General features: G+C 33.4%; 1 protein-coding gene across 18 annotated transcripts in view; it reads left to right on the top strand.

The window, feature by feature from the left end:
* Nucleotides 1-9,908: 9,908 nt before the first annotated feature.
* The window catches only part of LOC143239587 (uncharacterized), a 57,536-nt gene continuing 50,018 nt past the window's right edge, over nt 9,909-17,426 (top strand). For 3 of the 18 annotated variants that reach the window (XM_076480807.1, XM_076480806.1, XM_076480803.1), the window contains exons 1-3: nt 9,955-10,517; nt 11,324-11,468; nt 12,692-12,740. In XM_076480807.1, coding sequence (XP_076336922.1) covers nt 11,422-11,468; nt 12,692-12,740 — 96 coding nt within the window. In that variant the 5' untranslated portion in view covers nt 9,955-10,517; nt 11,324-11,421. Of the gene's footprint in view, nt 10,518-11,210; nt 11,469-12,691; nt 12,741-16,420; nt 16,475-17,426 lie in introns of all 18 variants that reach the window. The other 15 variants (XM_076480802.1, XM_076480796.1, XM_076480808.1 and 12 more) reach the window with 13 other exon arrangements.

The following is a 17,426-nucleotide window of genomic DNA, read 5'->3' as shown; positions in this document are numbered from 1 at the left end:
AATCACTGCTCACTTGGTTTATAGACTTTTAACTACTGGCATTGTTATTAATTCAGAAATGTTGTTGCAATAAGCCAGTGGACCATCTCGCAAAAAAATTTGGTATAAACTATTTTTCATGATTTCTGTACCATTAAAATGATGTCCGTGAAGAAAGTAAGTTTTTAGCCCAAAATCTGCAAAGAATCTTTGTAAGGCCTAAATGTCTCACCAAATCCTTAAGTTCACCTCGTGTGAAAAGTTGTGGTTCACCAGATGTTTCAGTTTGAAAACATTCCAATTCATCATTTCTCTTGACATCAGGTTCAGAATCAGATGAAACTGTATCAAGAGATCAGGTTCACGAGTAACAGGTCTTCTTGTAGATTGAAGGTTTAAATAACAAATTTCCTTTTTATTTTGAGTGTTATAGCCTTGCACGTTACATAAGCAATAATATCTCCGTGGTTTTCAGGCTCACACCAAACAAATGGAATTCCAAAAAGCAAAGACTTTTTCTTATCTTTAGTCCATTCTCTCATCTCTGACCCAGATAGTGCAAACTTTGTATGGAGCCAATAATTTGTCTTAATCCCCACGTTTATTCCACAAACGTGTAATACACTTTTTTGCCTTTGTTTCTTTACTACAAATGTATCAGAACATGTTAGGGTAGTTTAAACAACTTCTTGTTGCCATAGCAATGAATAAATAATGTTGAAAAGGAAAAAAATGTCAAAGTGCACACACGAATAAGTATTGTCCAGAAATGGCCCGTCAGGTGGCCTGTTAACCGTTTACGTATTAAACGGTGTGTTTCTCGTAGGTTCTAGAGCGATCGGTAAGAGTTTCGTCTCTTTGTCTAGAGAAATCTATTGCTCATGGTTGTCAGCATTTTAAGCATAACAAAATGTAACTCGATTTCAGTGAAAATTATTCATTTGTGTAAAAGTGTATATAACGTTTTATTGAAAATCTGATCGTGATGAATAAAAATGGATATCATTTTCGGGTTCAGCGTACAAAAATTACTGTAGAACATGTAAAAATGTGAAGACAACAAAACCATCGCAGGTCTGTGTACTCATATAGCCCTATATTTATCCGGACTTGCAATGCGAGAATCCGGGGTTCGTTACCTGTGGTGAACAGAGCACAAATAGCCTATTATGTAGCTTCGTGCTCAACTTCACACAAACAAACAATATAACTGTATATGAGTTGTTATTGCTTTTATATAGTAACGGCAAATATTCACTGTGCAACTTTGCGTTTCGTCCTTTGCCGTCTTATTTTTCTCAAAATTGTCCAGAATATAATGTTAACTTCCCCATGTATTGTTTAACAGTAATATAATGAGAAATTTGTAACAAGACTTTTAAAATATTTATTTGCAAATGAAAAATAGCAGACGTGATATTCTGTCTCACCTTCCTTCGTGCGGCGATCTGTATAGTAGTGGAACTTAAAAAAGTAGTTCCATAAACATGAAATTTTTATTCAAGCAATAAATAAAGCTTCTGCCGGTGGTTAAGGCGATCGACTCGCAGTTTGAGGGTTGTGGGTTCGAATACCCATCCCACCAAACATGCTCGCCCTTTCAGCCGTGAGGGCGTTATAATATTCAGTCAATTTCACCATTCGTTTGCAAAAGAGAGTAGCCCAAGGGTTGACGATAAATTGTGATGACTACTTTCCTTCTAGTCTTTCATTGCTAAATTAAGGACGACTAGACCAGCTGACTCTTGTATAGCTTTACGCGAAATTCCAAACAAACCAAACCATTTATGTATGTAAAAACGGCTCGTTTGGGTTGAGAAACTTTTTTTACGTAGAGGAGCGAACAACGTTTCGACCTTCTTCAATCATCGTCAGGTTCACAAAGAAAGAAAGAGGAAGCTGACCACATCTTTGTAGGCGTTGTGCAACTGAGTGTCGGAATGTAGAAGGCGGGCTTCGATGTTTGAATATATAATTTTACATTACTTATTTAATTATTATTATTTTTTAAATTAGGTATAAAGGTGTTCCTTTTTATTGGTTTATTTTGGGCTTAAGTTGTTGTATAAGTAAGGCTTTAATTTTGCGTTTATTTATGTTTGTTTCTTTATTTAGTATTTGAGTGTTTTCTATGGTTGTGTTTATTTGACTTGCAGTGTTCGAAAACGTGTGAGGGTGACTTTTTTATGTTTTTTGAATCTGGTTTCCATTTTTCTGCTTGTTTCTCCAATATAAAAGTCGTGGCATTTATCACGTTGTATTTTATAAATAATGTTGGTATGGTGTTTATCAGTGTAGTTTTTAGATAGTATAGACCTCAGTTTTGTGCCTGGTTTTTGAATAAATTTGGTATTAACTGCAATGTCATATTTTGTTACTAATTTTGCCAAATGTTGGTTATTTTTCTGTTGATGTCGAGAATATATGGTATGCAACAGTGATATGGTTTCGAGATTTTTTGATTCGTGAGATATATTTACTTTTGCTGGTTGATTTTGCTTTCTGTCTAGGTGTTTGCGTATAATGTTTTCTACGGTTTGTGGAGGAAACTTATTGATGTTGATGAAGTATTGTTTTATTTTGTCTAATTTATCGTTAATTTTATCTGGTGAGCATAGTTTTATGGCTGTGTTTATTTGGTTTCTTAGTATGATGAGTTTTTGTTTTGTTTCATGTGCTGAGTCCCAAGGAATGTATAGTCCAGTATGGGTAATTTTTCGGTGGACTACTGTTTTAAATTGTGTATCGGTTCTTGTAATTTTGAGATTAAGAAATGACTTGATTGCTTTCTTCTTGTTCACATGTGAAGTTGATGTTGGGATGCATAGCGTTAATGTGATTGAAAAAATTAAGTGTGTGTTCTGTAGATGTGAATCCACAATCGTGTCGTCTACATATCTGTACAAGTATAGTTGTGGATGTAATGCTGTGTTAATTGCTCGTGTTTCAACTTCTGTCATAAAAATATTGGCTAAAACTGGTGATACTGGGTTGTCCATGCTTAGGTCATTTGTTTGTATATAATTGTGGTTATTGAACATGAAGTTTATCTTCATCGTGGTGAATTCATTGAGGGTTGATAATTGGTTGCTGGGAATGTCTATAGATGGGTTAGGGTCTCGGATATAGAGTTCTAAGGCTATCTTGCAGGCTTTAGCGGTTGAAACTTCTGTAAAGAGGGATATAACATCTAAACTGGCCATTAAGGCTTTATGATTAAGTTAAGATTACACTTGAAACAAGAGTCTGTGGTTTTTCAATTACATCATTTGAATCTGTGTAAAATTACAATTCTGTGCAGTTTAAGAGACGAAAAGAAAATACAAAAAAGTCTTATTAATGTAAGTAATTACTATTTTCCACAACAAGGTTTTCTTAAGAAGTATAGTTTACTTGTATGTTATTATCCCTGTAAAGAAGAAATAGCTCACCTCTTCATCAGATTTGCGTTGATGACCCTCCCTTGTAAAATTGACCTAGCGTTTGTTCTGTTCTGCTCACGGAAACCTGACTATTTGATAGAGAAAAATGTTTTATCAACAAATACTTTCAAATCCTCTTACATTCAACAATTCCCCCCACATATCTTCCAGGCTAAAATAACAAAATTAAAGTAAATAATATCAACAAATGGAAAGTAAATGAAACTAAAATAAACGTAAAGGAAAACTCATAGTAAGTACGAAGTATATTTGAAACAGCGAGTTTTGGAAAAGTTATGCAGAAAATAAAACGAACACAAAAAACAAAAGAACATAAAAGCAAACTTGAGTTCAAACTACAAAAATAATGTTTCAGAATTCACTTTGTGTATTATTAACGTTCATTTCTTACATTAAACAGAAGTTTATTTGTCATTATACTCTGTCTCCCAGAAGCATACATAAGAGTAATAATGTCACCAGATTGTAGGTCAACCCAAGGCATATCTGACATTCTGAATTAATTACATAAGTGATATTTTCTATTGTACGTTTCCCAAGAAGATAAACTTCCAACTCATATTAACGTATTAAGGCGTGCGACTCGTAATCCGAGGGTCGCGGGTTCGCATCCCCGTTGCGCCAAACATGCTCGCCCTTTAAGCCGTGGGGGCGTTATAATGTGACGGTCAATCCCACTATTCGTTGGTAAAAGAGTAGCCCAAGAGTTGGCGGTGGGTGATGATGACTAGCTGCCCTCCCTCTAGTCTTACACTGCTAAATTAGGGACGGCTAGCACAGATAGCCCTCGAGTAGCTTTGTGCGAAATTCAAAAACTAGCCTCATTCCATGAGGAGGAGATGACGCAGGTACTATGCTAGTAATTACAACATTGGCCAAGAGACTGTAGGAAATAATAAAATACATAATAATGACATAAACTGAAAACAAAACAGATTTGAATATAAAACTAAAACTTATAAGAATGTTATGAAGTGAAACTAAAATAAGAGCAAAATAGAGTACAAAACTAAAACTAGTGAAAAATACAAAAATAAATTGTCAGTTACTGAACCAAACCTTACATATACGGTTTGGCCCGTATTTTGCTCGTATAGCAAAATAAGATCAAAGTTAAATACACATGGAAGACAGAGTGAAGGGAATTAAAAACATTGCACAAACAATATATATAATTCGAAACAGAAACATATACCAAACAAACTTGGTTTAAAATTAAATACAGAATAAATCAATTGAAGACAATACAGGTCCAGCATCGCCAGATGGTTAGGATGCTCCACTCGTAATCTGAGGGTCGCGGATTTGAATCTCGGTCTACGAAACATTCTCGCACTTTCAGCCGTTGGTACGTCATAATGTGAAGGTCAATCGTTGATAAAAGAGTTGACGGTGGGTGGTGATGAATAGCTGCCTTCTCTCAAGTCTTACACTGCAAAATTAGTAACAACAAGCGCAGATAGCCCTCATGTAGCTTTGCGCCAAATTCAAAACAAACAAAGTGCAGAGACAACTGGAGAAAACATTCTGTTTGTACAAAATTTACAATGTGACCCTGAGGAGAATACCAGACGCTGTCTAGTTAGTGGCTTTTCTCGAACTTTGAATACGATGCTGGCCAAAATCTTAAGGCCAATGAACATAAAGAAAAAATATGCATTTTGCGTTGTTAGACTCAACCACTTATTTAAGTAGAGCTTCGAAAGATGAAAATATGAAAAGGGAAAATAAAAATAAAAAACGTTTTTAGCATTTAATACGGAAAATGTGAACACTGTGAAATTAGCCTAAATACTAGCTGGTCAAAAGTTTAAGACCATACCAAAAAAAGTCCTAAACATGGTAGGAAATGCCCAACAAGAGGTCTAAGTAGTGAGTTGCACGGCCGTCATTGCGAATAACTTCAAATATTTGCTTTTGCATAGTCGATATAAGCGTTTGCAGAAGGCTGGCTGGAAGATCATGCGCTGTTTGGAATTGACGTTCATTTTTATAGACTTACCTTGCCATCCACCCCCAAACATTTTCAATGGGGTTCAGTTCGGGCGAACACGATGGATGGTCCAAAAGAATCACGTTATTCGCCAAGTAAAAGTCCTTTGTCCTGTGGATATTGTGGATTGCTGCGTTGTCCTGCTGAAAGATCCAGTCATTTCCACACAAGCGAGGGCCTTCAGTCAATAAGAATGCTCTCTCCAACATGCCAATGTAGCCAGCTGCTGTTTGACGCCCCTGTATAACCTGAAGCTCCATTGTTCCATGGAAGAAGAAAGCACCTCAGATCATGATGGAACCTCCCCCACTGTGTCTTGTAGAAAATGTCTCCGGTGGGATATCCTTATTGTGCCAGTAACGTTGGAAGCCATTTGGACCATCCAGGTTAAATTTTTTCTCATCTTTTCTTCGTTCCATGTTTGGTGCTTCTCAGCAAAGTCTAACTGAACTGTTTCGTGGTGCGGAAGGAGACGTGGCCTTTGAAGACGTTTACGGTTTTAAAAGCCTTTATCTCGTAGATGCCGTCTTATTGTTCTTGAGCTGCATTCTGCGTCCGTAAGGGCTTTAATCTGGTTCGATGATTGGCTGGTGTCTTGCCGGACAACCCGTCGAATTCTCCTGCTCAACGCCGGCAAAATTAAATGCTAAAAAAAGTTTTTTATTTTTATTTTTCCTTTTTTTATTTTCATCTTTCAAAGCTCTACTCAAATAAGTGGTTGAGCCTAACAATGCAAAATGTGTATTTTTTCTTTATGTTCATTGGCCTTAAGATTTTAGCCAGCAGTCTATAAATCTTAAGACATACGACATCTGATTTAATTTGGTAGTTATTGGTGGTTCCCCAGCCTTTCTCTTCCTCATTACTGATCAAAGCAACTCAGATATCATGCATTCTGTACAGAGGTCTGGACCTAGCAATATTGTGGCCACAACTTCACTTCTCCCATGACCCAGCATGGCTAGGTGGGTAAAGGCATACGACTCGTAATCCGAGAGTCGCAGGTTCGAATTCCCGTCGCACCAAACATGCCCTTTCAGCCGTGGGAGCGTATAATGTGACGGTCAATCCACTAATTCGTTGGTAAAGGAGTTGGCAGTGGGTGGTGATGACTAGCTGCCTTCCCTCTACTCTCACACTGCAAAATTAGGGACGGCTAGCGCAGATAGTCCTCGTGAAGCTTTGCGTGAAATTCCAAAACAAATTGTTCCTCCCACCATGACATTCGTGTATAGTTTTTTAGAATGTTGCCAGTAACTTCTTTGCCTTCTCATATGTGTTGTTGATAGTCTCATTGCTTCCTGTGAAGGTTGACTAAAGGGAATTTTACCCTTTGCTAAAAACGTCTTCTTCACTTAATGATACATTATCAATCTGTATGCATAAGATAATCTCCAACAATTGTACTAATGTTGTTTTGCTGCTGAAGGGCCCTTTTGTAGCCAAATACTTATATCTGGGTGGCAGTCAACACTAGACCATTGTTACGGCTGCAGTTACATCTGTAACTATCAAGATCATAATTGTTGTTCACACTAGCAACAAGCCTGAAGTCACTAGTTACCCCTCAATTCACATGGCCTGGAATGATGGAAGTATATGCATAATTGAAAACAGGGTCAAAGGATATCATCCTCCATGACAGTTTCTTAACAAATGTGTTAATTTAATGTGAATTTCCGTGGCTTTATAAAGCAAGAGTCAGTATTAAGAACTCCAATCAACTCAATCTGTAAGAGGTCAGCAATCAAAATAAAATTTAATTGAGATAAGACGTAGTATATGAGATACATATCAAAGTATCAATGATGAACGTAATCACCGTACTGTTGCAAGAGTGTGTTTGTTCCAAGCAGTGGTAAACGTTCTATGCACAAAATTTCATGGGACTGTTCACACACAGCTATATTAACCACGAACTAACCAATTAGCAAGTGCAGTCGTCTCACATAAACACAAGTTTTTCACCATTCTCTCGTTCCCTAAAAGACAAAGCTCTAGCCACAGGAGATAAAACAGCAAACCAACCTTAAACTGACTACTGAAATTAAGCCAACTAAATCTTCTAATCTAAAGGGCTTCGCAACCTATCTGTTTGTAATTACAACTTATCTTCTAGCATCAGTAAAACTGTGACTTATTTCACAAATAAATCTTTGGTTATATTCATCAAGGAGTTATGTCATAACACTTCAAGTATATATTTCCTATGGTAATACGAAATTCTTGTATCACAAATACTTTATTCGGAAGTAATATCGACACAAAACATAGAATGTCTACAACTAGTTTAGTTATTAAATCATTCATATTTTAAACTAAACTACGAGAAAAAGTAGGTCCACCGTATTTCTTTCATCTTGAATAAGCAGTAATTATAACTTCATTTTATAAACACTCAAGTCACAAAATCTATGAATATTCAATTTGTTTTACCTCTATTTCTTCATGAATACAAATGAAAACAATAGGTATAGCATGCTTCTACGTTTGTATGGGATAGATTATCTAAAAACTTTGTCTCTTCCAGAAAAACAAAACAAAATAATAACACATGCTTACTTATATTTCAGTTCGAAAGAAAACTACAGTTTTTACAAATATACCCATTTCAAGATCCTAAGGCCTGGCATGGTCAGATGGTTAAAGCACTCCACTCGTAATCCGAGGGTCGCGGGTTCGAATCTCCGTCACACCATACATGCTTGCCCTTTCAGCCGTTGGGTCGTTATAATGTGACGGTCAATCTCACTATTTGTTGGTTAAAGAGTAGCCCAAGAGTTGACGGTGGGTGGTGATGACTAGCTGCTTTCCCTCTAGTATTACACTGCTAAATTAGGGACGGCTAGCGCAGATATCTCTCGTGTAGCGTATTTAACTTATGTGCAGTCAAGTCAAAGCACTAACGTAGCCTTCGTATTGCGGGACTCCAAAGTAGTGTGAAAAAAACTTATAAATTTTTATACCTATGGACAGGTTCCCTAAGAAAATTACACTGAATAGTTTGAAGTGTTAAAAATGCTTCTGCATTTGACAGGTCCTTTAACTGGATAGTGAGAGCTGTTATCTGTTCGAACTTCAATGGCGACTTTAGAAGTCAGACCAGGTCTTAAGATGACTGTTTAACCATACTTTGAACAAACATTATTCGAAAATTCTTCTGACTAACACTTGCGTAGTCTAAAGTCTGTCAACAATACATGAAACCAATGTTTAAAGAATTTAACATGAGAGGCCAGTACCACGTTTTTCCCTTTAAAGTGCGTTCGTAATTCTGATAAGGCGCGATCCACCAGACCAACTTCTCCCATTTTAGCATTGTAGCGATTTACCATGGCTGGTTGTGGCGTATTTACTTGGCGTTTGCCTCGAATCTAGCTCTATACTTGAGCAATTGGTTCCGCTATGGCAGCATTCCTTCATAATATAATAACTGAGTTATCATTCCAGTGAAAATTTTCAACCCTTCTTTTGCCATTGACTACATATGTAGTCTTTCATCAAAAAGCTGCCTGGATAAGTACTATACTTCTTTAATCTCAATATTTCAATATAACACGACTCCTAAATAAGTACAAAGTATTAAAAATAACCAAAACAAATCCCATGTTGTATGTTTTAGGTATTTGAGAACAACTGAAAACTTTTGATAATTTTTTTGGGACTCAGCATTTTTAAACTTTAAGTACTTGTTCAAAAATCTTTTTCAATACAGAGTTTATGATATTTTTCATCAGAACTACATTTCAACTTTATTCAAAGTGCAATTTTTCAGTAAACATGAAAACTGGGAAAATAAAATCGTATTTAATACGCATAACTTCTTAAGTAGTAATTGGTACGATTTGAGTAAACCTAAACACATATTGTACTATTTATTTTATCGTTTCAGTTACATTTTAATTTGCATTTCATGAAAAAAAGGTATAACTAAGCAGCTTAACTTATCAACTTTTTCCTCTTTTGTTATAACTTTGATGTTTAGATACATTGACCCCAACATATTAGTAACCTTTATTTAAGTAAAAGGATTAGTATATTTTACAACCTTTGCCCATTCGGGTTTAGAAAGATTTCATAACTGTGCGCAAAATATCTGGGGCTATTCTTTATTACCATAAAGATATAGGATTAACCAAACACAACTTACCCAGACAAAACTTACTTGAGTAAGATGCAGAGTAAAAACAAACAGAACAAAGAAGAAGAAGAGAAATTGGACTTTAGAAAAGAAAACAAAGAATTAAGCAAAAAACATTATAACAATAAACTTGTATTTGTGGTGCATATGTACGAGTCATATATAGGCTGAAATATGGTTTTCATTAGTTTATTATATATATAAGACTTAAGTTGTGTCGTGGCTATTAATGTATCGTTTTTATTTGTTGTAATCTACTGCATGTAAATAATGCAACAAGAACTATTATTACATATCAATAAACGTTTTGATTCTTTTTTCTTTATTTTAGTATTACAAGTCGGCTAGAATCAGAACTAGGTCTTGTGAAGTTGGTGTATCACTGCGTAGGACTATTTGACGTCATCATTCTGTCTACATTTCTATATGCGTTTGTTAGTCAATGATAAATTAGAAATAAATTCTTTGGATATGTATTTATAAATATATTTATTTACAGGTTAAGTAACGTTAGTAACTTATTATTCAAATTTATTATAAAATTGCACCAGTGAAAGAACTTGCCTTTACCTGCAGAAAGTAGTTCAAAAGTATCGTGACTGATGGACGCCATGCGGCCATCTTTCAATTTGTCTTGTTTAGTGATATTTTATGAGAAGTTTTTTGTAGAAACTTCCAAGTGAATGTGTTTTGGAGTAATTAAACAATTTAATCTTTTATGAGGAAGAAAAGCTGCTTGATATTATTTTATTATACTAAAAGTTTGCTTTCAGATGGCATCTCTTGTGTTGCTGTGTTGTTAGTGCTGGATACTAACTCAAACGAAGTCCTGTGAAGGTCCTAATCGAAATACGGTTAAAACTAAGAGCTTTGACATTAGACTTGTCAAAGAAACTAATTACTGAAGTCTTTCTCTTATTCTTAGAGGTTAAATACTTTTTACTTCTAAACTAAATTTAAGGTACGTAGTTTTGTGAGTCTAGTTATGTCTAATTAACTAAATTATCTGTTAACAATAACGTACTTTTCGATAAACATAAAATCTTTAATTTTTAAGTCTGTTAAAAATTAAATAAAACACAAAAGGAAAAGATTTGGCTTTTAATGTTGTCTTATGAAATTGCGATTGATAGTGATACTTACTAACTTAGTTGTTACACTGACAGTACGTTGTGTGTACAACTCGGTAACCATACCAAGTTACTATTGTAAAGTTTGGTAATGAATTGCAGGCTATAACCTTTTCGTAGTTTTATACTGAACAAACAAGTCGAAAGGCACTTGTAATTGTAAAGTTAGCAAAGTTTTATTCTCAGAACTGTCTGACTTTAACTTATTTTTACTGTATGTTTACACATGTAATTTGGAGTTTAACATATTGTAAACACGTATATCTCAAAGTAGTTAGGACTAGCAAATTGTGGAAATTTAAAGTGACTGGCGTTGACAAATAAGAATACAAGTATTTATTTTTAAGTCGTGCAACTGTAAAAGTGGATTGAAAAATGTAAACTTGATGATGTTTAATAAATGAGTTATATCTGATGAAAGTATTTATAGTTTTATAAATTATAGTTTGTTACATATAAATTGAACTTTTTGACTTCTATTAGAAGTAGATTCCTTTCCAAGCTTGTTCTTTCTCATGTTTCAGCTGCATAATATTACATGTATGAGATAATCTGTAAACCTGACATTTGCTAAAGGGTCCTTGCAGAGGAAACTTTAACTTTTTAAAGCGCCATTGTGTCGTGATCATTCTTTCAGAACTATTTGAACTGTGCTACTTCAAGAAGATAAGCTTTGTTTATTTTGATATTACACTATACGAGCCAACATTAGTGCTGTAGAACCTCCATTCCATCATGATGAATAGCAATACAAAGAGGAAGAACAGGTCAAATGCGACTAGGTATGTAATATAGTTTGGAAATTCACTATATAGAGATTACTGAATTGAAGATTGTCTTACTTCTTGCTAGATTGAAAGACCAAAGTACCCTCTTTACTTTTTGCTTTAGTTCCCAATTGAGTAAATTGTTTTAACAATAGTAAATACTGTGAAGATTTTATTGCTACATTTTTGGTATAGTGTTTTTGTCCTTTAATGTGTTATTTTTCTGTATTGACTGTGCCTTATAAATTTCATGCAAAGCTAGTTTAATTTTAGTTGAAAGGTTAAAATCCTTCAGTCAGTATATTGTAAATGTGTCACTTAGTTATTTTTCTTGTTAGATTTGGTGCAAAAATTACAATGCACTAAAGGACATTGAATTGTACAATTCTTGATTTACATTAGTTACCACCTTCTAATTACACTAGTCCATACAAACTAACAGTCTGAATCAAATGATTGTATAATTACTGATCTTGAAACATTTATGTTTAAGTTAGAATTTTATTGCACATATGGCTTGTTTAATTTTCAATTTTTGTTGTTGCTTTTTTATATTTAATGAACAAATTTTCTCTCCCATATCTACAAGCTAATTTACATTCTGCAATGAACCTTTAATATATCTTAGTTCAATTTAAAGATATAAAAAGACAAGATTATTGAGTTTACTTTTTGGTGTTTTACATGCCAAATTACTTTTCATAATTTAAGAAATGTTGTCTGATATCAAGGTATTATTTGTACCTGTACAACTATATGTGAAACATTGGGTCTAAAGTACTGTTATTAGAGTCAAAACTAGATTCCTTACTGTAGTGTGGTGATGACATATCTGGAGTTGTGTGTACATGTTTGTGTTTGTGTACATATGTATCCAAAGACACACAAACATTTAGAGCTGGGTGATTTATAATTTGACATGTACACATTGCTCAGTATCATGTACTCGGTTGATCCAAGGGTCTCAGCTTTGATTCATGTTGCCACTAAACTTGCTGGCTTTGTTTAAGTTATGAAAAGTCTGTTAAGTATTTGCAAGTGTCATTAATTTTGAATTGCTGACCAGCAGGAAGGTAATTATTTTTATTTATTTATGTGGAGGAATGTATAACATAGACTGATAGACCCATCAATTAATCAGTTGTCAAATACCATTAATGATGCTGCTCTAATAAACGTATTCTGTGTAATCTTTAAATATGTCATACAACAAAGTGCAGTTTAATTTTATTCAACAGCAAACCTTCCAGGCCAAAAGGACCACTAGACAAGAATGTTTCAGTCCATGTAAGTGTATATTAATTACAGTTTCAGTATGGACATAGATGTTGTTTGAGTGCATGCGTACCATATTAATTATTACATATTCAGAACAAAGTGTTCAGATTATTTATGAAAGAGAAGGGTAATGCAGGAAAACAAATATTTTCTTAGCAGATGTGTTTTTCCTTTACATGTAAAACCTCTACCTCTATTTGAAAATATTTTTAACTATAATATTAATTTTGCAGTACAAAATAAAATTTAATTTGACTTTGTTGTAGTTTTAATATATTCCCCCCATTCTATTTTTCATGCATTAAATATATAAGATATGACAAATGTTTTTTTGAACTGAATCAGAATATGATAAGCAAGATGAGGCAGTTGTTATTAGGCACCAAAGTTTAACATTGTTCATTAGGCATCAAGTTGAATAAGACTTTGGGTTGACAAAGCTTGTTTGTCAAAAGCTGTGAAAAAAAGTTGGGTTAGTTATTTTGTACTTTCAGATGAAATAAGGCTGACCCATATTATTATTTTGTAAATAGAAAAAAGTAAAACATTGAGATAATTCTTCATAGCTAGTACTTAAAACATAATTCTAGTTATTGCTATCTATATACTGATTCAACAAAAGTTTAATTTATTATTAATTATGCATACCACATGAACAGGAAAATCACCTGTTTCTTGATGGCATTTTATATCCAGATAATGTACTGTAAGCATGAAAAATGAGAATGAGTTGGACAACTCAAAGAAATTTCTCCATCATAAGAATTACTGCTACCTCCATTCATCTGCTGAATGAAGAAAAAAAAATACTTGTATGACATACCCTTCTTCTGTTTTTTGTTTTTTTTAATTTTGTGGCATAACTTAAAAATGGGTGGGCAACCTGTGATACATGCACCAAATATGGTACATTGGTCTATAAAAATTGGCACACCATGCTTTGAAAAAAATTCATTATAATTGATGAAATTAATTAGTTAAAATTGAAAAATATAAATAACAATTATGAATTAAAATATGAGCTGCTAGAGAAGAAGAAAAAAAAGATTTCTTTCATATCCATTCGTGTCGTCATTCACACAAACCTGCATGTTGTGCATCTGGCAACTTCAGATGTACAACATGTAGGTTTGCTAATTCTTAATAGTTCCATAGTGGCTGTTTTTAAAGTCAGAGTGATCAAGGAATTCAAATTTGAATTTTAGTGTTTTGTATTTCTTCCCCATTGTGATACACAGCAAAATGAGTAAAAGAAAAGCTAGTGCAGATAGTGACTGTGAATTTAATAAACTGTGGAAAATTCAATATTCATTTACAATAGGACCTTCCAAAAAATCATTGTGCATGGTTTGTGGAAATACACTGTCACGTAATAGAAGATATGATCTCATTAGATATTATGCTGTACAGCACAAAGTGGAATTAAGAGGAGAAATTAATATTAGTTGTGAGATTTGAGAAAAGGAAATATTATTTAAGTAAAATGAAAGAAAAGAGAAAAGGTGTAAAATTATTTTAAGAAAAGAAATTGTGACAGTTTTGACATGACAGCAGCATCATATGAAATATAGCTTTAATGCAAACCAAAAAGAAGCAATTTTATGATGGCTAAGAAATTGTTAACTAAATACCACTTACTTGGATAAAGCTTACCCGAGTAAGATGTGCAGTAAAAACAAACAAAAGCAAGAAGAAAAACTGTATTTTAGAGAAGACGACAAAGACTGGAACATTTTGTGATCAAAATGTTGAAAAAAAAATAAGGGAACTTGCACTCTCAAAGCAGACACTAACAAGTCTTATTGAAGATCTCTCTATTGATGTACCTTGACAACTACAAAACATGGCCCATGCTTACACTTTTTTTTTTTTCAATTACATTGGATGAATCTGCCAATATTTGTGATACAGCCCATTTAAACATTTTTATTAGGGAAATTGATGATGATTTTAAAGCATTTAAGGAGCTTATTAGTCTCAAGTCTCTTCATGGAACAACAAAAGGTTCAGATATATTCAAGTTAGAGTAATGTATAGAACAATTTGAATTAGTTTGGGAAAAAATTCATTAGTATTTGCACTGATGGAGATCCTTCAATTATTAGCAAAGTTAGTGGCACCACTTCTTTGATTGAAATGTTTTTAAATCATCTTCTGTTGAAATATCACTGTATTATACACCAAGAATCACTATGTGGGATAAGTTTAACTTTTCAGGGCATTATGGTAACAGTGGTAAAATTTGTGAATAATATTAGAGCAAGAGGATTATACTAACGTGAATTCAGAGAATGTTGTGGTATGCTAGAACAGGAATATGACAGTCTCATTCTTCATTGTGATGTGCATTGGCTCTCCAGAAGAAACATTCTGAAGAGGTTTAGTCAATTAAAAGATAGTGTTTTTCATTTCTTAGAAGTTAAAAAGGAATTGCCTGAGGAGAGGGTGCTCTTATGTGATAGTAATTGGTTGTGTGATTTAGCATTTCTAGTTGACATAACTGATCATCTCGACAAGCTAAACTTGAAACTACAAAGCAACAACAGATTGTTTGTTAACTTAGTGAATTATATTAATGCATTTAGAATGAAATTAACTCTTTGTTTCCCAGTTGGAAATGAGAAATTTTAACAACTTTGAGCATTTAAAAATGCATGGTGAAAATGAAAATTTTGAAACTGATTTATCACAGTATATTGAAAAAATAAGACTATTGCAAGACTTGTTTGAATTTCATTTCAGTGAATTTACTAGAGAGAAAAATAACATAGAACTAATTATCAACCCATTTTTCATTACTGAACAAAAAATCAGCGACATGCAATCTGGCATACAGATGGAATTTATTAAATTAACAGCAAACCCCATACTAAAAGCTGAATTTGAAGAGCTTCCTCTGATTCCTGAGGTGGATGATATGATCCAATTTTGGAAAATATTACAGCATGATTAATTTCCAAGTCTTCAAAGGTTTGCTTGAAGTTACATCTGTTGATTTTCAAGCACCTATGGGTGTGAGCAAGCATTCTTATCAAAGAAACGTTAAAAATAAACTCTTGACTCACAAACTCAAATTTGAAGAGTCTGCTGTTACTTTCTACAGCAGATCTAAAGCCTAATGTAGACAAGTTGGCAGGCTTAAAACAAACTCAAAAAATCTCATCAAAAATAAGACTAATTTTTAAATATACAGTTTTGTTATTTTTGTTTAAGTATTCATAGGTTTTTAGTGCATCAGAGCTTTGGCAAAGTTAAAATGGCACCCATTATATAAAAGGTTGGCCACACTGACTTAAAATATGAAAAAAACAACTTCAACTTTTAAAATATGAAGTGACAAATGTCAAATTTAAAGCTTACATATTTTGAAAGCATGATTCTTTATGAAGTCATAAATAATATTTTATAGACTTTTATGCATAATTCATTGAAGATTTTCCTTTCTTAGGAGCAGTGATTTGTTTTGACTGTGTACTGTGATAATGGTTGGTGGCCTCTTGTTATATGTATATGTATCAAAGCAACTTTTCTAGTAGGATTTTTTGAACATGGATCACACTCATTTTCTGCAGTTTTTATTTCCTTCTGGAATACAAAAGTTTATCTACAAGTAATAAACTTATTGATCTTCTCACAATATAAACTAGGATACATTCTGTTCATATAGTTTAAACATTTTCACTTTGTAGGTTGAAGGGGTGTATAGCAATGCAAGATTCATGCATGGTGCTGCTTCTCTTGTGGTATGTTCTCTTTAATCTATATAAATGATTTTAGACTGAACTTAGCCTTTTATTTTAATAGTTTCAGTGTGAAATTATGGTATTTTGTTTTTGAGTTAGAACATATGCATTACAAGCTAGGTGTGATTAGTGAATTGAAATACGTTTTGTTTGGGTTTTTCCATTTCTGACAAATAAAAACTTAAGTGTTTTAAGTCAAACATGTTTTAGGTTGAGAAAATTTTTATGTAGAGGAGCGAACGACGTTTCAACCTTCTTCAGTCATCATCAGGTTCACAAAGAAACAGAGGTAACTTTCTTTGTGAACCTAACAATGACCAAAGAAGGTCAAAACGTTGTTTGCTCCTCTACATAAACATTTTATCAACCTAAACCAGCCATTTTTTACATATATATTTTTCTCTACAAGTGGGTTTTCTCATCATCATTGATCAAACATATTTTACTATAAAAATATATGTAATTTTTACTTACAGTAAACTTGATATTTTTAACATTCAAATATTTTACTTTTGAAGTTAGTATGAGAAAGTATAATTTTTAACATCAAGAAGTGCAGATCTGTGTTAAAATTTGACATTAAAAATAATGTAGCCCATTCTTATTGGATGGAAAGACAAAAGTGTTCTCTTTGTTTCCTTTTGTCTCTGATTAAATTTTTTAACAACAGTATTAAAATGCTTTGCAGGTTTTATTGCATCATTTTTAATATAGTGTTTTTTTTGTTACTCTTCTGCTTTGATTGGCATTTAATTCGCATGCTAAGGCAGTTTAGAATATCAGCCCTAAAGGAATCAGTATTCTTATGGAGCTATTCAAACTTGTATTTTACTCTACTTTTCAATCCTTAAAATGATTCTAAAAATGCTGTGGTCAAGCTTCTCAAATTTCTACATGATTAGGGAAGTGTAACTGGCTTTTGAGCTTTGAAGTTCCTTAAAGTTGGCATAAT

This window comes from Tachypleus tridentatus, chromosome 13 (genome assembly GCF_004210375.1).
Source record: "Tachypleus tridentatus isolate NWPU-2018 chromosome 13, ASM421037v1, whole genome shotgun sequence".
Classification (NCBI taxonomy): Eukaryota; Metazoa; Arthropoda; class Merostomata; order Xiphosura; family Limulidae; genus Tachypleus; species Tachypleus tridentatus.
This window is presented reverse-complemented; position numbering and strand designations above follow the sequence as displayed.